Source organism: Amblyomma maculatum, chromosome 10 (assembly GCF_055883805.1).
Source record: "Amblyomma maculatum isolate TAMU_Amacu chromosome 10, ASM5588380v1, whole genome shotgun sequence".
NCBI lineage: Eukaryota > Metazoa > Arthropoda > Arachnida > Ixodida > Ixodidae > Amblyomma > Amblyomma maculatum.
Genome location: NC_139353.1, coordinates 153,835,424 through 153,861,989, shown reverse-complemented (window position 1 = coordinate 153,861,989; position 26,566 = coordinate 153,835,424). Strand labels below are relative to the sequence as shown.

At 47.1% G+C, this 26,566-nt stretch overlaps 1 protein-coding gene across 3 annotated transcripts in view; it reads right to left on the bottom strand.

Moving 5' to 3' along the window:
• The window catches only part of LOC146177741 (DNA polymerase theta-like), a 159,225-nt gene that overhangs the window by 25,510 nt on the left and 107,149 nt on the right, over positions 1-26,566 (bottom strand). For all 3 annotated transcript variants that reach the window (XM_084580568.1, XM_084580571.1, XM_084580569.1), the window contains exons 20-22: positions 21,175-21,312; positions 15,875-16,079; positions 12,277-12,461 (exon numbers count right to left, since the gene is read on the bottom strand). In XM_084580568.1, coding sequence (XP_084436694.1) covers positions 12,277-12,461; positions 15,875-16,079; positions 21,175-21,312 — 528 coding nt within the window. The remainder of the gene's footprint in view (positions 1-12,276; positions 12,462-15,874; positions 16,080-21,174; positions 21,313-26,566) is intronic.

Below are 26,566 nucleotides of genomic sequence, written 5' to 3'. Positions count from 1 at the left end.
CCCGCTGCTTTCGGGATAAGGTGGACGTCGCGATAACACCAAGGAAAACGGAATCGTCGTCGGAGCCGTCCGCGTGGCAGGGAGTAGGGGCGCGGGACAGACAGTCAGCATCACTGTGTTTCTTGCCGGACTTGTGCACGATTGTAACGTCAAATTCTTGCAACCGAAGGCTCCATCGAGCAAGCCGACCCGATGGATCTTTCAGGTTTGCCAGCCAACACAGAGAGTGATGGTCGCTCACGACACGAAACGGACGACCGTACAAATACGGACGAAATTTCATGACTGCCCACACAACAGCAAGGCACTCCTTTTCGGTAGTTGAATAATTAACTTCGGAACGGGACAAAGTGCGACTGGCGTAAGCAATGACACGTTCTGCACCATCCTGCCACTGAACAAGGACCGCACCGAGGCCAACGTTACTGGCATCCGTGTGCAGTTCCGTGTCGGCCTTTTCGTCGAAGTGGCCGAGTATTGGCGTACATTGGAGACGGGACTTGAGTTCCGTGAAAGCGTTTTCCTGGTCGGGGCCCCAAAAGAACGGCTCGGCGTCTTTTGTCAGGCGGGTCAGAGGCTCAGCGATTTTGGAGAAATTGTTAACAAAGCGACGATAGTACGCGCAGAGGCCAAGAAATCGACGCAAGCTTCGTTTATCCGCTGGTCTGGGAAATGAAGAGACAGCGGCCGTCTTCTCTGGGTCTGGGCTAACACCTCGAGCGCTGACAATGTGGCCGAGAAATTTCAGCTCGTTAAAAGCAAAGTGGCATTTTTCGGGTTTTAGAGAGAGACCGGCAGATCGGATGGCCTCGAAGACAGCGCGCAAACGTTTCAGGTGCTCGTCGAACGTGTCCGAGAAAACCACAACGTCGTCGAGATATACGAGGCATGACTGCCACTTCAGACCAGAGAGTACAGTGTCCATCATTCGCTGAAATGTGGCAGGGGCCGAACACAGGCCAAACGGGAGCACTTTAAATTCATACAAACCGTCTGGCGTAATAAAAGCGGTCTTCTCACGGTCTCGCTCGTCAACCTCTATTTGCCAATATCCACTGCGGAGGTCAAGGGACGAAAAGTAAGTGGCATGGCGAAGGCGATCGAGGGAATCGTCTATGCGTGGCAGGGGGTACACATCCTTTTTCGTGACGTTGTTGAGGCGTCTGTAATCCACGCAAAACCTCAAGGTTCCATCCTTCTTTACGACGAGGACAACAGGCGAAGACCAGGGGCTCGTTGACGGTTGGATAACGTCGTCCTGGAGCATTTCTGTTACTTGGCGGCGGATGGCATCACGTTCTTTTGAAGACACCCGGTAAGGACGCTGACATAGTGGACGTTGGTCATCGGCAACTATAATTCGGTGCTTCGTTAGTGGCGTCTGTCGGACCTTGGAGGTTGATGCAAAACAATCTCGGAACGAATTGACAAGATTCTCTATGCAGCGTTTCTCACTGGGCGAGAGGTGCGGGTTCACATCAGTCTGAATGGCTGTAGGCGTCGCATTGTCGGGGTCTGACGTGTTGGTTAAAGCGTACTGGCCTGTACATTCTCCAAGTTCTTCAAAATAAGCGACCGCCGTGTTCGCCGTCAAATGTTGGGGTTCACATGTGAAGTTCGTCACTAGCACGTTGGCTTGGCCACGGACAAGTTCGACAAGGCCCCGAGCTACACAAACTTGTCGAGTTAGAAGCAGTGTCATGTTAGGTTCAGCAATGCCACTCGTGCCGGTGCTATGATCACATTCGACTGTGACGAACTTGCTCGCACGCGGAGGGATCGTTATGTGGTCGTCACAGACGCGCAACATCGTTTTCCGGAAGTCTGTGTTGCTATCCACGGCTCGCTTGGTTGAAAACGATACCATGAGCTGCTCCCGAAGGTCTATAACCGCACCATACTCTTGAAGAAAATCCATGCCGAGAATCAGATCTTTGCAGCACTCTTGTAATACGGCAAATGTGCCAGTGAACGTAAAACCGCAGATCTCTATGCGGCAAGTGCACATGCCAATCGGCGTCATTACATGACCACCGGCGGTACGCATCATTGGCCCAGACCAAGGAGTCAGAACCTTACGGAGTGCCGTGGCTAGCTGGCTGCTCATGACGGAGAAATCGGCGCCGGTATCCACAAGTGCGGTCACATTATAACTGTCGGCGGTTACAAAAATTTCCCCGGAAACTATGCGTTCGCAGCACGTCGGTAAGTTCATCGGATCGGGTCGTCGCCGCTCGGGCCGTCGCGTCAAATCGTCGGGTGGAGGCTGTTTAATCTGAAATGTAGCGGCGGCCCCACCCCCGGAGGTCGCCGTGTTTAGTTTTCCCGGTGAGGGGACGTGCCTCTGAATTGCCCAGAGGAAGAGTACCGACTGGGCGAAGCAAAACGCTTCGGAGATGTCGATCGCGACCGCCGTTGTGGTGACGTTGGCTGCATCTCGTTAGCAGCGAGGTACTCCTCAATCTCCTGCGGTCTTTCGCCATAGCGGGGTCGAGGCGCGTTTGGTGGAAATCCTCGCAAGCCTATTCTCCGGTATGGGCAATTGCGAAGAATGTGACCAGGTTCGCCGCAGTGATAACAGAGCGGCCGTCTGTTGGGCGTGCGCCACAAGTGCGCCTTGCTGATAGCGGGACGCTGGTATTGCTGTGGCTCGACGGGGCGCAGATCTTGTTGCTGCTCGACGGGGCGCATGTAGCGAGGCGGTGGTCCGACAACGGGACGGAATGGATTTGGCTCGGGAGCAGGTCGACGTAAGACATCACTATAAGTCATGATGCAGGGCTCCGGTTGTGGTGCTGGTGGTGGTGGTGGCTGCACCGCTCGCCGAATTTCATCACGGATGACGTCCACCGTAGAATAATTATTTGCAGAGGGAGCATTCAAGTGGAGGTTTTGCAGCTCTTCGCGGACAATGCTCCTCACAAGCTCCCGCAATGCCTCGTCCCTAGCTGCTGGCACGGACTTGCTGTAGGGTGTGGCCGCTACGCTTGCCTGGCGGCCGTATTGGGTACTCCGTTCCTGCAGGGAACGTTCCATGCTGGTAGCTTCTCTCGCGAAATCTGCAACAGTTCTTGGGGGGTCGCGAATGAGGCCAGCGAACAACTGCTCCTTCACCCCGCGCATGAGGTGCCGTACCTTCGTTGCCTCAGGCATTGTAGGGTCGGCCCGATTGAAAAGCCGCGTCATGTCCTCGACAAACATGGCCACACTCTCATTTGACTGTTGAGACCTTGACCGAATTGCAATCTCTGCATTTTCTTTGCGTGCACTCGAGCTGAATGTTGTAAGTAACTCACGGCGAAAGGCTGCCCAGTTGACAAAGGACGCCTCGTGGTTCTCGAACCACGTCTTGGCCGAGTCTTGCAGCGCGAAGTACACATTCATTAGCTTCCGCTCGTCGTCCCATTGGTTAAATGCAGCCACACGGTCAAAACTGGCCAACCAGTCTTCCACATCCTCTAACCGGTCACCATGAAATGATGGCGGTGATCGCGGGGCGAGAAGGACGAACGGTGGGGCGTTGCTGGAAGGCTGGCTTGTCTGGCTGCTCGTCGTGGATGTCATGGTTCGTAGCGGGGTGGACAGCGGTTCAAACTCAGGTTGTAGGCCTCGCAGGCGACGGCTGGCTTTATGGACAGGAGTCGCGTCCACGCGTTGATGAGCAGCGTCACTGACGTCTTCGGGGGCAACGTACATGGGATCTTACCCAGCACCTCCACCAAATGTCACCAACACACGTAGCAAGCAGCGCAACAACCGAGCTGGCCCTTTTTTTAATCAAGCGAAAACTCGAGAGAGACGAGGATGACGCTAGCCACGTGCCAAGACATTCGGCCACTTGGTGGCGCCAGAAGATGGTCAGCGGTGTGGCAATATACTGTATTTGTCGCGTAATAGAGGGTTTACAAAAGTACGTCTGGCAACCGTGAGCGGCACCCTGATCCCACGCTGGCCGCCATATTCTGTTCGCTCCATCCGTTCGCTTCGTGTCCGTCCGTCAGCACTCGCCGTTCTGTTCACGCTTTTCACGTTTTAACCTAGTGTGCTGTGCTTGGACCTCTGTTTGGTCCCTGGTGGTTTCTGTTAGAGACGCCTAGAAGTGTATTTTGACAGCCGAGACGTGGCGGGGCCCACCGGCTGCGCTGCCGAGCGCAGTTACGAATTGCTCTACGAGTCGTGCATGCCCCCCCCTCCCCCCCCCCCCCTCGGCAATCAGCAGCGTCATCCCTATCCAGAGTTCTGTAATGTGGATTTTTTTTGTATGGCCGCCTTTGCTGTTTACTTTAATGCCTATGAGAGATCATTGCGAGTTTGTTTGCGTGGTTTGCGCAATCACCGTCGCTCATCCCACTGAAAGATACTTGGTTGGTGAAATGAGCGAGAATGCATTTTATTTTATGATAAAAGGATCATGCGTAATTTGACATAAGTTGGACTGGCGCTTAGCACTTTCCTTCCCATGCCGTCGACGCAGTAGTTGGCATTAGTCTCGGAAATAATCGGGGGCTGCGTAAAAAAAAAAAAGTGCCATGGTAATTTGTGCTTCCAGTGATTGAATATTGATTGGTGTGCGATAGGCGATGACGAGTTAATAAAATCTTTGTAATTAATTGATCAATTGATGAAATAAAGAAACGAAAAAAAAGGAAAAATGGGAAAATAAGGGTTTAAAGGTGTCAGAATGAAAACCCAGTGCTTGGTGATGCTAAGGAAGAAAATTTTAGAATGTGTAATTGATTACTTGAAATCATTGAACAATGTGTTCAAAAGTGTCAGATGGCTCAGAATGGAAAGCAGATTGTTGCTGACGCATGCGTATTGGTGTATAAAAATATGAAACATCGAATAGAATAAAATAAATAAAGAAATGATAGAAAAATAACATAACATACATAACATAAAAATATAACATATATCACAACATATAACATATAACACTTCTGTGTAGTATGTTACTTTTGATGAATTCATATTTCACTGCATTGTATTCTTTTCGCCTCTCCTGCTAGGGCCTGCAGTATTTGGTAAATAAAATAAATAAATAAAAGAGCTAAAATATAACACGTGAAGAAAGAAAACATCGTGCGTGTGTGTGTATGAGAGAGATACACTATCGCGTTATACCTTTAACGGCAGAGCTTAAGTGACCCCCTAATTTTTCTATAACGATATGATATAATATAAATTTGATTTTATTAACACAGCCAGTTACACAAAGCACAAACACTTCGCAGTAATGTGAGTTGACTTTTTCAAATTTCTTTTCGTTTCAGCCGAGTTCCTCCTTCTCCGAGTTCCTCTAAGCTTCCAATGTCAGCGCTTTCATATGAGGTTACGGCTTCAAATGTTTACTTTCTGACACAGGGAATAAACAAGAAATCGACATATTTAAACATTCCAGTGAATTTCAGGTAGCTGTGAATTAGCGAACCATCGGGTGATTCGAAAAAACACAAAAGTGAAGCGCACGCTTTGTTATTTTATCGGCCGGGCTGGCAGGTATAAAACCTGAGCTGCGCGCTCTGAACGTGGACCGGTCAAAACGGGCTGTACGTGAGCATGTTACAACACACTAGTGGGATGTCATCTTTTCCTGCTTTTCTAGACGCCGCGGGTTTGGCAGCCGCTTGCTTTTGCAGCGTGAAACATGCACCTTGTGCGCACTAGACAACCGTATTGCTCTCTGCACCAAGCACTACCATTTCGTACGACTGTAAAAAGTAGTTTCGGTAATCATGCCCGTGTCTTAAGTTAATATGGTAAATGTAACCTACGTACAAAATGTTTCAAAGAACGTATTTGCCCAATAGCATTCGTTATAGATGCATTGCTCCTTCTCCCGTGTCCTCCATCGCAGCATAAGCTTATCCTTCAAGTTCACAAGGCTCCATAGCGCGCAAAACAACCTTGCTGTTTTAGGTGATAGCACATTCTGTGAGCTAGCTCCCAGTCAGAGGGACGTACAGTAATGCTTTACATGATGCAAGTGACCCTTGTAAAGCCAATTAGGACTGCAAACGAACGGTCGCATACACGCATATACCTTGACTCCGTGCGCGTCTATGATGGTGCGCTGGCTGCAGAAGGACACGCAACAACATGCTGGCATCATTCTGAATAGAGCTTGGAGCTAACAGCGACTGCTGTGATGTTAAAAAATGAAACAATCGCTTGTGAGCATTCCAATGCACCTTTCGGTGCATGCACGGGTTCTACGAAGGCGCACGTTGACAGCGTACTCGATGGGAGGCGCGGGCGGACTGAGCAAAACATGGCCGCCGCGCACAGTTTCTGTTTCTTTCGCTAGATGACGCTAACTTTTGTAAAGCCTCTATTAACCCACTCGCATAATGAACCCACTCCCCACTTTTGCCCAAAAAGCATTTGGTGGCACATCCACAGCTCATTTCTTGGCAGCATGCCAAGATGTTGTGCAGCGGTAATGTCACCGCTTATTTGGCGGGGAGTAAACTTGGTAGAGTGCCTGGTTCAATTCATCACGCTGCGCTTGGAGCGAGCGTAGTCCACTGCCACAAAATCATTGGAAGGCGTAAAAGCTGCAAATGCCGTTTGAAGCGAACAATGTTCAAAGCCGGTGTCATAATCGCAGCTGACCGCCTGCTTTCATTGATTCATAGATGCAAGAATGAATGATGCTCTCCAAAAAAAAAAAAAAAGAAAGAAAAAAGATCAGCCATTTCTTAACGTCCGCAGCCGCCATAGCATACGCTGTCGCACGTTCAGCACGACAGCAAGGATAAACGCTATCCCCAAAAAATAATAATAATAATAAAAATCTGCTGCTTAGCGTCCGCACGTTCAGCACGACGACACGAGACGCAAATCGCACGACACCGAAGAAGCGTCTGTCACGGGCCGAGCTGGCTTGTCCGCGCATGCGTAGTGCGTGCTGCTGCGAACGAGGACCGGGAAAGAGAGAGGAAGGGGAGAGACAAAGCTCGGCAGAAGAGTGGGCACACCCTTGTGCTTCGCTCTATCACGTTTTTCCCCTCTCCCAAACACTGCGGCTGGATTGGTTTCCTCTCGTTCCTTCACGCACATGGCTTGCAAACGTCACGTGCTGGCGCGCAGCAAACGATTACGCAGATGTGCGCACCTTTGGGGAAAGGGTGCGGCGCTGCCCAAGACCAGCGGTCGGCGAACTACGCTGTCTCATTCCTTCCGCGCGTGGCTTAAAAACGTCACGTGGCAAACGGCCAAGGGTGATGCGATCATTTTAGAGGAAGGCACATTGTCCAATGCGTGGAACGGAGCTCGATATACGACACAGCTTTCCTATACTTTTACATGGGATTTTCAAGGGGATATTCCGTGAGTTCGATATAATCAAAATTCGAATTATCCAGGTTCGACTGTAGTACGGTCAGAAAGCTAGCCCTTCCGCACAGCCCAAAAGAATAACGGCGCATTAGCCGACCCCTAACCGCTGCGCAAAACATAAAGAAATGGCACAGGTGAGACCTGTGTAGCACGTACATGCAGAGTCGGAGGCACAGGGGAAAAGCGGTCGCGGCACAGAACATGTGCTGCCATGACTCAGTGCGAAGACAGGGTGAAACACGCCATCAAATAGACTGGGGGCAAGATCACACGAAAAAAACGGTATGCCCGCCGCGCTCCAGCGAAGCAAGTCTTCTCCTTAGAAGGCGCGCGTTTCAGTGGTCTGCGGGCCGCAGTGTGTTTATTTATTTATTTATGTACCCTAAAGGCCCTTTCAGGCATTACATAGGGGGGGGTGGAGCCACGTGAACAAAATTGATTATAACAGGCACATAAGTAACAATCACACTTAAGGATCAGAAAAAAAGAAGTCATTCAGGTTGCTATTTTTTTTATACAGTAGTTATGTGACCTAAGCAATTTTACACACTCTTAAGAAAAGAGGTATGCGCGCGCATAATACCGAGCAGTAGGCTGAAATGAACAACCCACAACACAGCACTACACATCAAGGAAAAAAAGTAATGAGCACCGCAAAATACTACTAAGAAAGTTAAGTCAGTTTAACATTCAATTCCCTCCAAAGCCTTGAGGAATGAACTATGGTCAGGTATGGTAGCGACATCTGCTGGCAAACTGTTCCATTGTGAAATAGTGAGTAGCAGTGGTGAATATTTAGACATATATGTGCGCGCATGTATGGGGTTGATTTTAAACGGATGGTCTACACGAGCAGATATGTGGGGGGCCGGACAAAGGAACGTTTTTCAAAAGTCTGATGAACCGTGATATAGTTTGTGCATGAAATATAGGCGGGCATTTGCCTGCCTAGTTACAAGGGGCAATAAGTTAAATCGTTGCTTGAGACTGCTTACGCTAGTTGTGTAGGAATAATCGTGGGCAATAAACCTGGCTGCTTTACTCTGTAGTGATTCAATGGAGTGTGCTAAGTAAGCTTGATGAGGGTGCCAAATGATGGATACATATTCAAGCTGAGACCTGACAAGTGTTGTATAGGCTAAGAGTTTAGTTTTTTCATTAGCTTGATAGAGAGTGCGTTTTAGGAAGCCTAATGTTTTAGCGGCCTTGTTGATAATGTGTTCAATGTGAGTATCCCAAGTAGGGTCAAAATATAAATGTACTCCTAGGTATTTAAGGAAGGATACATGTTTAATGGCATCGTTTCTAGTGAAGCAGGTATGAAGGACAACGTGTCGCCTTTTAGTAAACGTTTGAGCTTTAGTTTTGTCAGTATTTACTTGCATTAGCCACGTTTTACACCAGTCAGAAATCACATTTAAGTCATCCTGTAAGATAATGTGGTCACGAGGGGTTTTAATGGGACGGTAAATGACACAATTGTCTGCAAACAAACTAATATTAGAGGCAATGTTATAATGTAGGTCATTTATGTACATGAGAAAAAGAATCGGTCCTAAGACAGAACCCTGAGGTGCACCCAATTTCACTGAGACAGGAGCGGAGACGTTTTTGCTAATGATAACAGATTGAAAGCGATCAGTTAAAAAGTCCTTGATCCAGTCAATGATCCCAGGGGATAAATTCATTGCATTAAGCTTATGGATTAAGCGGAAGTGAGGAATGCGATCTAAGGCTTCAGCGAAATCAATAAAGATGGCATCAATGGGATGAGTCGAATGAACAGAATGGTGAAGATCAGTGACCAACTCAAACTGCTGCGATTCGCAGGAACGTCCACGTTGAAACTCGTACTGATTAGAAAAGATGAGCTTAGAATTCACAAGGCACTGCATGATTTGAGATGCTACAATGTGCTCAAGGAACCTACATGAAACGCAAGTGAGCGAGATAGGCCTGTACTAATTGTGAAGTGAATTTTTGTCTCCAGACTTAAAGACAGGAATGACATGAACAATTTTCCAATCCTTAGGCAATTTGCCAGTGTCAAGGGAGAACGGAACAGCCTGCACAGCAGTGGTCCAAAAATATGCTTGGTTAGTTTTAACAGTTTTGTGGAAATTCCATCGGGTCCGGGACTAGAGTTTGAAGGCAAACGATCAATGGCACACTCTACCCCACGACAGGAAACAGTGATATCATTCATGGAGTGTCCAACAGATTCCAGAATGCCCGTGTCGGAAAAACACTCCTTGTCAGTAAAAACAGTACTGAAATACACATTGAATTGATTCGCCAAAAGATATTCGTCGATTGGCATGCCATCTACAGTCGAACCCAGATATATCGAACTCAAAGGGGATCACGAATTAGTTCGATATATCAGCTTGGGATGGCACTTACGATGCGAAAAAACGATACTGTATTTGTCGCGTAATCAACTAACTCACATAATGAACCCACCCTCCACTTTTGCATTCGAGAATTTTGGAAAAACAAAAAAGCGTTAAGCGATCTCAGCGATGAGCGGCAGCGACAGAGCAAAAAATTTTCAACTTGTAGAAACTGCGTCGTACCAGCCACCGCACCAGCTCAAAACAAGGTTTCTGTGTGTCGCCGCAGCAGAAATCGCCAGCGTTATCGCTTGCATGTCACACTCCGTTTCGGTCGCCTCATCCACAGCTCATTTCTTGGCAGCGTGCCAAGATGCTGCGCAGCGATAACGTCGCAGCGTGTTTATCTTTTGATAGCTCCTGCTGCGGCTGGGAGCGAACTTGGCAGACTGCCCGTGATGGCTTGATTGCACAAGCTTGGTTCGATTTATCACGCCGCGCTTGGGGCGGGCATAGTCTACTGCCACAAAATCATTGGAAAGCGTGATAAAGTAGCTGCAAATGCTGTTTGAAGCGAAAAGTGCTAAAAGCCGGTGTCATGATCGCAGCTGACCGCATGCTTTCGTTGATTCATACATGCAAAAATAAACGACTCCTGCAAAAAAAAAAAAAAAGTCGCTTTGTAACGCCATATCTTACGCTACGCCGCGCGTACAGCACAACGATAAGAACAAACGACTGTCGCAAAAAAAAAGAAAAAAAAAATCTGCCGCTTAATAACTTCCGCAGGCACCATAGCCATGTCAGCCGCCGCGCGCAGAGGGTTCGCAACACACGCTGGAGAAAGCGTCCGACGTTCCGTCTGAAAACGGGCTGAGCTGGCTTGGTGCATGCATAGCACGTGCTACTGCGAACGAAGGCCGGGAAAGAGGAAGGAGAGAGATAGCTCGGCAAAAGAATGGGCACACCCTTACGCTTCGCTCTATCGCGTTTTCCCCCTCTCGTTCCCACGGGTTCTCTCTGGTTCATTCACGCACATGGCTTGCAAACGTCACGTGCTGGCGCGCGGTAAACAATAGCCACAGATGCGCGCGCCTTTGAGGATAGGGTGCAGCGCTGCCCTAGCTGAACTGTCCCCTCAAATTCCTTCCGCGCGTGGCTTGAAAACGCGGCAAACGGCCGAGGATGATGCGATCGTCTTTGGGGAAGGCACACTTTCCAGTGAGTGGTGCGGAGTTCGATATATCGAACGACCGGTGAAATTGAGTTCGATATATGACGCGGCTTTCCTGTACTTTTACATGGGATTTTCAAGGGGATATTCCATGAGTTCGATATAACCAAAATTCGATATATCCAGGTTCGACTGTATATCTAAACTCGGGAGAGCGTTAGAAGAACTGGGTTTTACAACCTTCCAAAATTTATTTGGATCATTCCACATCATGTTAGAAATTTCAGTATTAAAGAAAGCATCTTTAGCTTCTTTTATCTCTTTTCTCACAAGAAGAGATTGCGCATGATAAGCCTCCCAACGCTCCTCAGAGTCCGAGACGGCTGCGTGTCGGTATAGGTGTTTCTTTTTGCGTATACTGCGCCTAATTATTGTCGTGAACCATGGGTTATGATGACAAGGGGCTATTTCTAACATCGGTACACGTGCGTTCTGACATTCAAGAAGTTTATCACGAAGCAATAGCCAGCGATTCTCAAATCTATCAAGATGAAAAGACGAGAAATCGACCAGCATTGACGTCATATTTTCAACATCTGCTTTTCTTTGCATAGTCGTAAATGGATTTGTAAGACTCTCTTTGCCCACACGCTATTGTCAAAAACAGAGTTTGGGCCCTCCTTCTTCTCCATGAAACAACTGCATAATTAACAACTTCACTCTGTTTGCAAGCAAATGCTCTTGCATAACATGGCACTGAGTGCATTAGGGAATGGCTAGCGCCTACACTCAGTTCTATACATCGGTTGCCTTGAGTCCCTTTAGAAAGTCCATAGGAATAGAGCAAAATTTAACCTCGTCAAAATGTGACCAAAAATGATGTCTAAAGTAATTCGAGTATGCCACATTGCACTCAGCCAAAATTAGTGGCTGGGGCAGCTTTTCTAGTCACCTACAGAACGCGTTGCCAAGGCACACCATTGACTTAGGACTAACATCCTTTGGTAAATTAGGGCACCTGCACATTCCCAATGGGGACACGAGCTCCCTTATCCACCCACCACGAACACTATCACTGGCCCGTTGGTCTCCCAAAAGCCCTGCCAACCATTCGAATGAGCGTTCCTCCCATCCATTTCGAACCCTAGCAATAACTGTCCAAGAAAGGCAAAAGCACACTACATCAACGCAGTACCAGAAGTTGCAGTGCAGTAGTGTAGAGTGTACATGTACGTAACACCATCTGGTGGCGCTGTACAGCTGGCAACTTTTTTAGCAGTACCACGGCAGTTTCAAACAATTGACTGTGAAGTGCTCTGTGACAAAACAGATTGTTGTTATTTTTGGATGTCTTGCCACTTATAGTTTCGTAACAGGGCCACATGTTCCAAAAAAGTGGCTAACTGTACACGTGTGTCGTGGCCTTGCCTGTTTTGTGCGCTGCCTGAGAGAGGCGTCCACATCATCTTCGTGACAGTGGCTCCAGAGGGCCGCCATCCGGCGGAAGACATCCCCACCGGCACGGAACACCTCGCACAGCTTCTCGTCCCGTGACAGGTGTGCCAGTAGGCGCAGCTCCAGCTGCGAGTAGTCGGCCGACATCAACACGGCACCTGCAAAGGAGGAAAGGGAACCACTCTGTCCCTCAGCTCCTAAAATGGGACACTGGAATCAGTTGCCCATTTTACGATGGCAACAGCACATTTTTCCCGCTGCAGAAACCTGCATCCACATTTTTTCTTTATAAGCTGCCCCTACCGCCTAAGTAAAAAAATCACTGACAGTCACAATGTGATGATGGTGATTGTGGCGAGTGTGCGGGTGGCTTGAAAGGAAGTGAAGTGTGGCCGCGTGCGGGGCGGGCCAGTGCGCGTGAGTTTGTTCCGACAAGCGAACGGGTCGGACGTTCCTGGGCGTCGCTGGCGGCGGAGTTCATCGTCCTGGGCCTGGCGTACAAGGCCGGCTCGCCAGCACCTGCCGGGCACCTGGTCCGGGTCTGGTACTGCCCAGCTCCATCGTGCCTGGCCGCCACACTTGTGCTGCCGCACTGGTGCCGCACTTTGCAGTACCCGGGCGTGACGCGGTACCCCGCGGTACACCGCAGTACCCCGGACTGTGAAGCAGATGCCGGACACAGACGCCGGAGCGTGGCCTGCCGCGCTACCGAGTCCTCGGGCGACTGGCGTGAACGGAGCACCGGCGGACTCGCCTGCACCGGCATCTAGTCCACGAGCGGAAAACCAGAAGTAGGACGGTTTTGTGTTGGGACATATCCTATTAGGATAAGCTAGGCTGTATGCATGTCTGTTGCCAGTTACGTTAATTGGTCAAGAAAAGAAAAGCGTCCGTGTGTCTGTGAACCTGCTCTGCTACCTGCCCAGAGCTCCTGAACGGACCTGGGCCCATATATAACATCACACACAATACCTGGTAATGCAAAATTCAAACAGAGCTCTTCACATAGGAGAACACCTGGCATCTTTATCACTAGCGGCATGAGTGAGAACCATGCATCCAACCTGTAAATGGTGCAGACCTACCGACTAAGTTTCTTTCAGCCGAGCAGTGACAGCTCGTGAAGAAATTTTATGAAAACAAATAAGAACGCAATTAAATGCACTACTTCGCAATGGTTCTGTGGAGCAATGTGTTAGCACTGCATTTTTGAACACAATAAGTGGTAGTACAAACACACTTGTCTCGTTTTGAATGCTATCACATTAAAGGTCCTTTTACGCACAAAATGCGGTGTCAGCATTGTGGGTGAAAAATCACGAGCATGATGCTGGCAGGTGGTAGCTGGCAACTGATATGGCCGAGTGCCAATTCTTCGATGGTTTGTGTGACTTAATAATGAGACCACAAGAAATCTGAAAGCTGGCAGGAGCAATGAATTTGGGTTGCTCATGTGAGGTGGAATGAGGATCAACCTTTCAATCAGGCACTCCGAAAGAGGCACGCTACCCCTAGATGGCCTTGCAGGGATGTTCATATGTCTTGGTTAAAGGGGGGCTTTATATGTCGAGTGGTCGCCTAGGCTATCGTGCCACGTGCTTAAGCCTCAAGTGTCCCTCATTTTTTTCGTTCTCTAATTTTTGCATTGCTCCAGATTTTTTCCTCAATGTGCAACAGTATTTGGGGAGACATTTAGCCTTCACCTTTCTTAAGAATGCGATGCAATAGTTTTAAGGGGTCCCTCAGAGTCCCAATGCTGCCATTCACCAGACTGTCTCAGATGCATGTGTTCTCGATGACCATGGCAGGCTGCACGAGGCCCCAGGCAGTTACCTAAAAACTGCGCTTTAAAACTCAATCCCCCATGCCTTTCTAGGTGTCAGTGGCTGTCGACTCCCCTTGCACGTAACTCATAACGAGCCCCATTGGTCCCCCATACTTATTTGCTGAAACCACCTTAAATTTGCTATTTCTGGCAATTTCATGGGAGAATGTAAGCGACGGTGGAACTTTTTCTGTATCCTGTATCCTTTTTTTTTTTTTCTTCCGACGTGCTGTACTATTCAATAAAGATCTTAATTCTCTTAATAAAGGCCAGCTCTAACCAACAAGCCATATGAATGTCCCAGCATAGCCTATAGGATTAGCGTGTCTGATCCAGGTGCCCCAAAGGGTTCATCTCATCTCACCTGCTCCCACCTCAAAGCGCAAGGCAGCTGCTGTAACTTTGACCATGTCATGTGGTCATTTCACAACCCTAAGACCACTTAGCGATCAGCCATGTCACCTGCCAGCTACCACCTGCCAGAGGCCTGTCCGTGATTTTTCATTCATAACGCTGACACTGACGCTGCATTTTATGAAAAAGGACTTTAAACAGTCTGCTGACTTTTTTGACAATTTGTTTTCTTGTGCCGACCACAAGTTTTTTTCCCCAGTTGATGAATATTTGGCTGCGGTACTGACAAACAGCACAGAACAACTTAACATTTGATGTTTCAATATAGTTGTCCAGTTTCCTCATTGGTATACGATGTCTGCAAACCCTGACATTGGGGACATGATATGCAGTCAGTATAGTAACTCTGTGCAATACTATAGACACGACGACTGCCCTATCGCCAGAGTCGTCTTGGTGGCATGCAGTAGCAGATTTTGTTAAAGCTGTAACTGAGAGTACTAAGGTGATTTTTAATATCAGAAATGAATGAGTGAACTAAGTAAGACCAGTGATATCTATTAACAACAAAAGTAGATGTAGCTTATTCAATGAGTGAAAAAGTAGGCTCCCTTGAGGTGACATGAACCGGTGCGATGTGTGGCATAGCCATGAAATGTAGCACATGTTCTAGCTGGCAACGATGTTAGCTGCGACGAGAGGACACCACATGGCCCTACCACTCTGTCAGAACCAACATTCTTGACCAATTTAAAACGTAAATGTCCGCTTGAACTGTGAGTTCTGCCCTTGTTGTTGCCACCAAGTGGTACTAGAAAGTGTCAGTATTTTTATTCTAGTCTCCGACAGTGAAGTGCCCCTTAGCACGGTGGTGTTAAAAAAAAGGAATGGAACAGCAAAATAAAACAAAGAAAGCCAAGCTTCAAGGCCAGTCAGTTGTCAAATTTAATAACAAGTACACTATCACCACAAAAGTTCTCTGCACGCTACCAGCCACAGAACCAAACTAAGAAACCACATCTAGGGCACACTTCCTATGCAACACATTACAGATCGTCATGATAGAGTTCATGAAAGTTGATGCTTTGTTGCACCAATGGCACCAAAATGCAGCTGTAATTTTGATTCAGTAGCTATAAAGCAGTGTATATAATTAGCTCACTGCAAATGTTAAACCAATGAGAACAATGCGTAACCCGCCATCAGTGTGCGTATGTATGTGAAAGCATAGACACACAGAATGATGAACTGCTGAAAACAGTGCTCAAATTTTGGCAGTCTAAGTCAGCTAGAAGACTTTCCTACACCTTCCATACAGTGTCACAACAGCTTCTATTCGCAGAAAGCTATCCTCCCAGCTACTGTCTTGAAAGAAGTGGGTAGAAATGCCACCTGGAGAGGGTCGGAAGGCAGCGCGGGCCGTGATGCTGACTGGTGGCTGGGTGCAGACGGTGAAGTTTTTGGCAATGCCCTGCAGGTTGGGCCCGGTCACCATCACCCGACCGGTGGCCGTCCATGGCTGGCTCCATGGCCGGATCCGAGACAGACCATCACTCTGCTGAAGGCGCCGTTGGTGCTGACCAAGGGGGCGCAGGTTCTGTCAAGTATGCCCGGGTAAGCCGTAAGAAACTGTTCTGCTCAGAGGCTTCGAAGAGGAGGTGGGGTGTATGTAGTACCTCCACTACAAGGCAGTGGGTGTCGGGACAGCATATAAGGCGGTTCCATGGCCAATGTACTATGACAACTACAACTGAAACTTTTTGTTTGGCCATGGGCACTGAGCATAAATTTAGGTCTACTTTACCCCTAGTTAACACATTACTGTGTTGCAGTAACAAAGGCACCAGTCTAAGCACCTAGAGCTTTTAGAAGCTAGTAAAGTCCATGAAAAAAATTAACAGGCACCACCGACACCGGCTGTTGTCACAAGCAAACTTTGAGGCTCTCAGGGGGGTATACATGAAATCACTTTGAGAGAAACTTCAAGAGAAGATAAAAATTGCTCCTAAAAATGATCCGTGAACACACAGAGTCTGTGCAAATACCTTTTACGAGAAAATATGAATCAAATGACCAAGAAAAAAATACATAATTCAATTCAGGCACTTATCGCACAATTGACGACAGTCTACCTTTTGCACAAGCTAGGTATCATGCACTCTCGACTGACACCCAGTCTGTCTTTTTCATCCGTGTTTGTGTGGAAAATCAAATTTACACCAAATCATTTACACCAAACAGCGTTAGAAAAACGGCACTGAAGTATGCAGGCAAGCATAGCTGCATTGCTATTCACTAGTACAGACCGAGGGATAGTAACTTGCGCATCCTCTTTCACTTCTGTACAAACTTGACATTGTCCAATACGAATAACCGTGAATGCTTTGTTTTCGTCATATTTGTTTTTATCTGGGCCTTGGAGTAAAGGCTTAGGCTGAGTTGTGAGTCAGCACTTGTCCTGCGGCTTCCTTTTATCTTGTCCTGTGTCTTCCTGATCGCACTGTTTATATTAATAATGGATGACGGCACGAGGCATGTCATGATGATGTGGTCACAATTTTGCAACTAGGAAACACGTTGGCTGCTTTCTTTCTTTTCAGCATTTTTTCTCTTTACCTCTCTCTGTGGCAGTAGTTGCTGCACTGAACCCCAGGCAGTAGAAAATTCCAGAGCCCTCCACTACGGCGTCTCTCATACACTTCATCGCTTTGGGATGTTAAACTCCGTAAACCAAACCTAAACTAAACCTTTTTCTTTTTTGTTGCGAAAGCTACACTATGACAGCCAAAGCGATATTTCGGGTGGCCGCAGCTACGTTGTGAAGAGGCGTAGTTACGAGAAGACGAAGAAAAAGAGAGGACAAAGAAGTAGATGACGAAGAAAAAGAGGGAGAAAGAGAGAAAAAGAGACTACAAAGAAGAACAAGAAGATGAAGAAGAAAAAGAAGGCGAAGAGGAAGATGATGAAGACGAAGAGGAAGAAGAACACTCAGCCACCCACAGCTAATGCTTTCGCTCCACATTCGGTTCAGCAGCATTGAACCCTTCCAATTTTTTTTGTCTGGTTCAGGCTCCACTGGCCAGCTATGCATGGTCGAGGCCGGTATAGAAAACACAAGTCTTTTATTTTTCTTTATGCTTTTGTTTGTCACCATCTGGGATTGTGGACCTGCTAAGCTAAGAACAACAGCTTCTCACGAGCAGGTGCTTACTAAAGCCAGTACAACTAAGGAGCACTTATCTAGCCTCTGTTGGCATCTAGACTACCGGCCCCAAAGCTCGGCATGGCTGAGAGGGCGAAATGATCTAACCTGGCGTCTCTAGATGTGCAGAGATCCTGGAAGGTTGCAGGATTACCTTATGCTCGCAGCTAATCTCTCTACACGGCTGGTGATATGAACCCAATGCGAAAGCAGAGGGTTCCCAATATTGATGTTACATCTCAATACATTGGCCGCACCAAAAAGATTTCCTTTTTGTCCTGCCTTTTCATTTTTTTTCCCCTTGAAATGATGCGCGGACGCTCAAGTACAGTGCATGGAAGGGGCATGGTCAGCCATGAAAGTCTATCTTAACTGATTAGCACTTGCAACGTGTTCACCTTAATCTTAAGAGGATTGCTTTTGCATTGGTGTAAAGGGAAACTAAACGAACGTCCTCACACTGTTTATCTTATCTGAAAGTTCATCTTAACTGAACACCAATCTACTGTATGTTAGTGTGAATCCCTGAGGTTAGGCTACATTATCATGCACTACCCTACCGCCTACTTCTACAGCGACTCGGTAATGATATCTCAGAAATTATTGGGGCTGAAACGTGGGGCTGAAACGTGGAGGCTAAGCAAGAGGGTTGTACTTAAGTTGAGGACAACGCAGATGGCTATGCTAGTGGAAATCAAGAAGAAGAAATGGGCATGGGCAGGGCATGTAGTGCATAGAGAGGATAACCGATGGTCGCTTAGGGCCAACAAACTGAATTTCAAGGGAAGGAAAGCGTAGCAGGGGGCGGCAGAAAGTTAGGTGGGCAGATGAGGTTAAGAAGTTAGCAGGGGTCAAGTGGATGCAGCTAGCACAAAACCGGGTTAATTGGAGAAATATGAGAGAGCCCTTCGCCCTGCAGTTGGTATAGTCAGGCTGATGATGATGATGATTATCATGCACTAGCAGATAGTGATCAAATCCTTTCTGGCCTCGACATCACGAGTTTGAGTTGGGTGATGCAAAAAAAAGTTTTATTTTTAAATTCAATTTTGTCACAGGATGCTTCACATATAGAGCGAAAGTTATGGTATCTCCTGCCTCATATATAGGGCGGGACTTACGGGATCTCCCCGCTCCTCCGAGAATGCTTCGACTTGATGCTTCGGGGCAGCGACTGGGCAAGCGCGCATACTTGACACAACCGCAGCACAATCAGCCAAGAGTATAAAAAGGCAAAGCAATATTGTAGCGCAAAACAGACAAGACACACGAGAAGACCGAACAACACACAAGACACACGAGAAGGCCGCCGGTCTTCTCGTGTGTCTTGTGTGTTGTTCGGTCTTCTCGTGTGTCTTGTCTGTTTCGTGCTACAATATCGCTATGTTCATGCACCAACAAGCCCAAAAAGCTACGCTTTTGGATAAAAAGGCAAACTGCAGCACGCCCGCGGCAGTGCTCTCTGGGAAGGTTCAGTCTTCTGAGCCTCTCTCATGGCCGCTCGCACTGGGAAAGTGTCTTGTTTTCCACTGAGCCCGCAATCAACTCATCGCTCTCTTCATCTGTACGGCCGCCGCTACCGATCAACGCTGCCGAAGCCTCATCCAACAAGAAAGCCGCGTGAGAATTCCTTTTTGCCACAGACTGTCGTTTTTCTTGAAAACAGCTCGAGACTGGAATGGCCTTCCATCCGAAGTGGCAACCATCACCAACTTCAGCCAATACAAAACCGCCATTGAAGATATTTTGTATTCATATTAAATTTCACAGCCCACCCCTCATGTAAAGTCCCCGGACATTTGAGGAATAAATAAATAAATAAAAAAATAAATAAGTAATGTTTTTGCCTTTGTTTAAACTTTGATCTGACATAGTATTCTTATGCTGTTTTCTGTGTAACTCTTGCCCCCACTTATTATATCTGAAGTACTTGCTTTGTTATCTTTACAGTCTTCTTTTACCACAGTGTTTGTTCATTGTGCTTTCCCTCTTGTCATTTACTGAGTCATTTTATCACTATCGTGTCATGACATTTTCTTTTTTTTTTCTATTATTATGCAGTGTAATTTGGACTACTAGCTATAAATATCCCATTATTTGTAAAAGAAAGTGACTTTCATGCACTTATTTCTCAATCACACACCGACACACATACCTGATCGGTTGACCGGCCTAACTTTTAACTGTGTTCTCAAACCTCATAAAGGGACAACGGATAACCGTAAAGGGGATCCCGTGCCTCTGTTGACCGTAAAGGCGGAGGTTTGTGACAGTCAGCAATGAATGCATCTTTCACTGCTTTATGAACATCAACACAGACACAAAAACACTAAGGATCTGTTTGGCTGAAGATAAAAATTACATTTGGAGTTGTCCTCATTGTCCAATCAGAAGGTCCCAAAACCATTCCTTGAATATGGTGTGTCCCCATGCGCACTGCGTGGTGTATGCATACAGACAGTATGCTATAAAAAGGAGTGCATTATAGTACTCACATTCATTTAATAATGACTGCATGAACATCTGTAGCAAAACGCAAAATTCTTTTTCTTTTTTCCTCAATAACCTTCCTTTAGCCAAACAGTGCACATGATACAGTCTAAACAACAGTGCAGAAGTTATACTAGGATTTATTCTTTTCTTCTTTAGGCACATTTATCCAACCTGAGAAAAGGGCAAAGCTATCTGGGCCTGCAATGTATCCAGGGTTAGGGCTCAGGATGCTCATTTATTATCTGCACTATGAACTTTTATTCCCCAAACAGGCTTCACTACACTTGCCACCCATAGACATCTTGATTGCCTCAAATCCATGTACACCTTGCTTTTCTTCACTAGATAATTATCTCACACTTTCCGAACCGTCATCTACAACAAGCCACCGTCATAAAGATTTCCTCCTTTTCTGCCAACAATAACTTTTTTAGGTACTGTTCTTTTCCTCCTACCATTGAAGTTTGGAATTCCTTACCAGGCTACTTCCGTTCATAATCATCACAGGAATTCCTACAAGCCTGTTCCTAATGTTGCATGCTTACCTTTTTTTGCTGCTTTCTATTGTACTCGACTATAAATATAGGCTCACCGAGGCTGCCAAATTCATTGTAAGGCGGAATTTAAGCCACTGCTAGCCAATAGGACTGCAGTGACAGCGGACTAGCTCGTAGAACCATCTTTAACTTCCTCGATCATAGCTTTGTTCAACTTCTTTACTACAGTATAAAGAAATAAACAAAAAAGCATTCTGGTCAGTGACGAATGGTTAGGTGCACATAAATTGACCGCCACTTCACTAAAAGGCACTAGAAGTCACAGGAATGGTCAACTGTCCGTAAGCTGGCAAAGCTGCCTTATCAAACTCAAGGTCAAGTGCACTGGCATGAGAACCTTGACATGATCCAGGTTGCCAGAAACTTTACAACGAACAACAGGCTGATATCAATGGTCACTTCGCCTTCTGTACGCCAGAATGTTCGTCTGCTCCACCCACCTTGATAACAACTGCGTGCAACTTCCGCCAGTCATTGACCTTGGCTGGCAGTGGGTGCAAGGTAGACAGGTGGGTGAGGGTGGCCCTACTGCTCAGACTGCCTGGGGGCAGGGAACCCTCCTTGGCCAATGGTACCACCTGGGAGATGAGGTTGCCACCCACACATGGTAATGACATGATGTCGCACAACTTAAATCAGCACACTGCGCGAGAAGAAGGCCAACACTCTTTTACGATGCCTTTTTTTCATTTCTCAAATGCTACTCTTCTTGTGGCTGTATGGTTGGCAATCAACCAAGAAATGCCCAGAGCCAGAGAGATGAAAATGCCATTCCTGACAAAATCATTGGTTGCTAGTGGTCAAATGTTGCATACGTATCACATACGGTGTTCCAGATTGAAGAAGTCCTCCACAACAAGATGAAACATGCCAGGGTTTGCACGCGGGTTTTTGCGATTTATTTCACTTATTTCCCATCACTGTCAATCATTGCAGCCTGTTAAAGGGCAAGGAAGGTACAATCACAGTCAACCAAAACAGCAAAGCTCGAGCTCATTCTCAAAGCTTTCAAGTGAATTACTTTTGTGAGACATATGCAGGTCAAGGTTATATCAGTGAAGCAAGGATGGTTCCTGAGAGAAATAAAAATCTGCATGCATCGGCTCTTGGCACATAGGGGGTGGTTGGTACAAAACAGCAGTGGCCATAAATGCTAGCTGGCATCCAAATTGAATCTGATGAAATAAAGGAAAAGTGGCGACGTGAGGCCTTGCAAGGACAAAAGAATGCAGTAAAGGTGGCTGCCCTGCATCAACCTCCCTGTCTTGAGGAAGTCTGAAGCACTTGATTGTACACACCCACATGCGAATAGGCTTAACACTTTCCTGTCTGTGGGAAAAGTAGTCATTTTTGGGTGGTGTCATTAAACTTTTTTTTTACCAAAATGTTGAGGTATAGAAGTGCTTGGTATCAAATTGCAGAGGAGGAAATTTTCTTTACAATGAAATTAGGCGAAATGAATGTCATTATTCAAAAATTGCCAAGAAAATGACAACAATCACAAAAAAAGTGTAGTGAAAAATAAAAAACGCACAATATAACATCAAAATTTCTTCACAAAAGAAATTAAAAAAATCTAAAATATATGTTTTGTAGATCAGGGACCGATCTAGAAATGTAGTAAATTTTAACTGTCTAGATACAATAGTAATGAAGTTACGGAAAAAAAATTTTACACCTATGGCGCATTCAGTTGGGGGGATGAGAGCAGAGGCGCCGAGCCGTACAGAGCAGTACAGGAGCACGCCGAGCAAGGGTGTAACTGTCCTCCCACAGGAACGCTGTCTGCGTGTCGAGAGCAGAGCGCCACGACCATGTCACCGCACTTTTCTCCCCAGCATTCTCCGCCCGCCCGCAGCGGTGGCAGTTGCAACCCGAGGAGAGGCCAACGCTCCGTGTAGAACCACTTGTTTCGTATGTCTTTGTTCTCACAGTGCGGCGATCTGTCTCCTTTGGCTCTTTCGATGCCAGCAGCGACTCTCAAACATGCATACAGCACCTGAGGAATGCTTTCCGCTCGCAGAGCGACGACGCTTTGAAGCCGCCATTTTGATCGTTGCCGACTGAAGAGAAAAAAAAAAAAAAAAGAAAGATGGCGTAGCAATGACGCTTTATGCCATGTGACTTCCTCTACTCTCGCTTTAGACGAGAGAGCAGCCGGGAGTGCACTCGGGTGCTCTCAGCGGAGAAAAAGCCCCCTTCCTCTACCATTGGAAGCCAGTGATTCTACTCCTGCTCTCCTACTGGAGGGTGCCCGCTTGTCTGAGAGCACTTTCGAAGTGCTCTCGAGTGCACCTGCTCTCCCACTAGAATTCGCCACTAGTGACGATCGTGTCACTGCGCGAACGGCTCTTGATTAGCGCCGAGCAGAACTCCGGCGCGCAATGCCGAGGTGGACCCCTAGCTCTCTCTTTGCCGAAAGCACGACTCGATGCACTGTCAGTGGCAAGTAGTCCCACCTGAATGACGATAGCTCTGACCTCTTTCTATTAGCGCGCAGCAAAAGCGGAACTTTTTCGGAGGACAATCTGACATTTACCGGGGCATGGCCATTAATGTTCCGGGTTGATTTGGTGCAGTTCCGTCGTCACTACTAAAATCTGAAGAGCTGAAGGCATATTGCCAAACCATATCACGTAGGCACACTAGAGCCGACGACACTCTCAGCGTGTTAAACGGCGATTGTTGCTGACATGTCTCTCTGAAGGCAACCTAAAGGTAAGATACACTCACTGTAAACGTCGATTGTTGCTGAAAGATGTCTTTGAACGCAATCTAAAAGTAACATACACTCACTGAAGGCAGGAAAAGATTACGGTGAAGGTAATTGCTTAGTGTAACCGTTGTCATACCGATTGTTACTGAAATATGTCAGTGAACGCAACTTAAAGGTAACATACACTCACTGAAGGCAGGACATAATTACAGTGATGGCAACTGCAAAAAATATTCAGAAAAAAATCACGACAAAGGAGTCGAACAGATGGTTTAGTGGCATCAGTGCAGAGATGGGTGGTGTTAATCCATTGTGCCACAAAAACAACAGAAACAGCAGCCTTTAAATGCATTCTTATTCATTCATACATTATATCCACAATTTGTCGCCAGGTGGCGTTGCTCAGAGGAATCACGCGCGAGAGCGTCATCTGCTCGAGTGCTCCTACGGGATATGGTTTGGTAATATGCGAGCTGAAGTCATCTTCAGAATCATCGCTGCTTCTGTCATCATCCAAAAACGAGCTTTCAGATGCGTCGATATCCGCAGAAACGCACCATTTCCAAGAAGTGACAGCGAGCAACATCAAAGCCATGATGCGCACAAGGAGCAATGATCATCTGACAGTGGAAACCGTCTCGACACGCGAAGCATGACGAAAAAATTAAAATCAAGGGCAAAACTGAAAGAAGAGTTCTTTTCCAAAGCGGGAAAATTCGAATCGTAAAACCATCGTTAGCAGGCTAACGATTGGAATAGGCGCGGACAGGAAAGTGTTAAGCTTCACAGAGGCATAGCTAACTGGGCTTCCATTATTGCCACCACCCTTGTGTTCAGCGAGAAGCAGCATATTTTTGCACAAAGTAATCCCTGCCCTGTGATTCCAACCCAGTGTTGCTCCTAACACTCTGGACCTTGGCTGATAGCAAAGCATCGCTCTTATGGTTCCAAAAGAAGCCTATTGGCAATGGCTGCAACGGCACAATTTCCGGGAGTTTTGGCAGTGAGCATGGTTCACACAGGACAAGATTCAATCACACAAAAACTATGCCAAACAGATGATTAATGATACTGACGCAGCATATACGTGTAGGCGTTAGTTTTTTACGTTGATTGCATATGTAAAGAGATGAAAGCAACATTAATGCTCGTAAACAAGTACAACCACTTCAGAAACGGACAGGGTGAGGCCACTCTACATGCATCCGGCAACTTCCATGAGGGAACTGACCACTGGCGAGTGCCCCGTGCACCTTTGACCCAGACATGCCCCCTGCCAAATGCCCATTTGTTATTTTTCGAGGCAACAATTGGTTCAAATAACAGGTGCTAAGGTACTGGTGTTTTTCCTCTGCCAACTACAGTCGAACCCGGATATATCGAACTCGAAGGGGATCGCGAAATAGTTCGATATATCGATAATTTGATATACAGAAATCGGCTTGAGACGCCACTTGGTATCGTGAAAAATGATTTGTCACGTAATTAACCCAGTCGCATTATGAACCCACCCCCCACTTTTGCCTCCGAGAATATGAAAAGAAAAAAAAAAAGCGTTCGGAGGCGCGTCCCTCCGTTTCGACCGTAGCATCCACAGCTCATATATCGCAGCACGCCAAGGTGCTACGCAGCGATAACGTCACGCCGTGTTTATCTTTTGATAGATCCAGCGGTGACAAGGAGTGAACTTGGCAGAGTGCCTGTGATGGCTTGATTGCATAAGCCTGGTTCGATTTATCACGCCGCGCTTGGGGCGGGCGTAATCCACTGCCACTAAATCATTGGAAGCGTGATAGCTGAAAATGCTGTTTGAAGAAAACAATGCTAAAAGTCGGTGTCTTGATCGCAGCTGACCGCGTGCTTTCGTTGATTCGTAGATGTAAAAATGGACAACTCGCAAAACTAAAAAAAAAAAGCCTGCCGCTTTTAACGTCCGCAGCCGCCATGGCTTACGCTGCGCCGCACGTTCAGCATGACAAGTAAGGACGACTCTCGCAAACGAAAAAAAAAAAAAAAAGATTGCAGCTTAACGCCTGCAGCCGTCATAGCATACGCTAAGCTGCATGTTCATCACGACGGCAAGAATGAACGACTCCCGCAAAAGAAAAAAAAACTGCCACATGGACGCGCATCGCACGTCAGCCGCCGCGCGCAGAGCGTTCACAACGCACACTGGAGAAAGCTTCTGCCACGGGCTCAGCTGTCTTGTCCGCGCATGCGTAATGCGTGCTGCTGCGAACGAAGACCGAGAAAGAGAGAGGAAGGGAAGAGATAAAGCTCGGCAGAAGAGTGGGCACATCCTTGCGCTTCGCTCTATCGCGTTTTTCCCCTCTCCTGAACACCACTGCTGCATTGGCTCCCTCTCCTTCCTTCACGCAAATGGCTTGCAAAAGTCACGTGCTGGTGCGCGGCAGCCATGGTGGCAACGATCACCGCAGATGCGGGCGCCTTTGGGGAAAGGGCATGGCGCTGCCCTAGACCAGCCGCCGCCGAACTGTGCCCTCTCATTCCTTCCGCACGTGGCTTGAAAACGTCATGCGACAAACGGCCGATGATGCGATCGTCTTTGGGGAAGGCGCACCGTCCAATGCGTGATGCGGAGTTCGATATATCGAACGACCGGTGAAGTTGAGTTTGATATACGACGCAGCTTTCCTATACTTTTACATAGTATATTTTCAAGGGGATATCCCGTGAGTTCGATATAACCAAAATTTAGAATATCTGGGTTCGACTGTACTCCTTTCCAGAAAGAGGCATGTTTGTGATTTTTCAAGGATGAGCTGTTTCTGCTATTAAGTAGAATCTCGGTGATACGAAATTCAAAGGGAGACGAAAATTTTCGTATCACCCGAAATTTCGTATCACCAAAAAACGAGCAAAATTCGTTTTCAAGCCTTCCAACAGGTACGAAATATTTATTTTCGTTGAAAGAAATCGCGTATATCCTTCTGCACCATTTTTTCCGCGAGATCTGATAACAGAGAATTTCGAAAACTGAAAAATTGGGCCGCTGTCTTCTCCCGCACAGACTCGGAGGTCACGGCGCGCCGCAGAACATCGATGGCGTGCATCGTTTCTGCTGCCGTCGGCGGTGGGTCATCAACGCTTTGGTC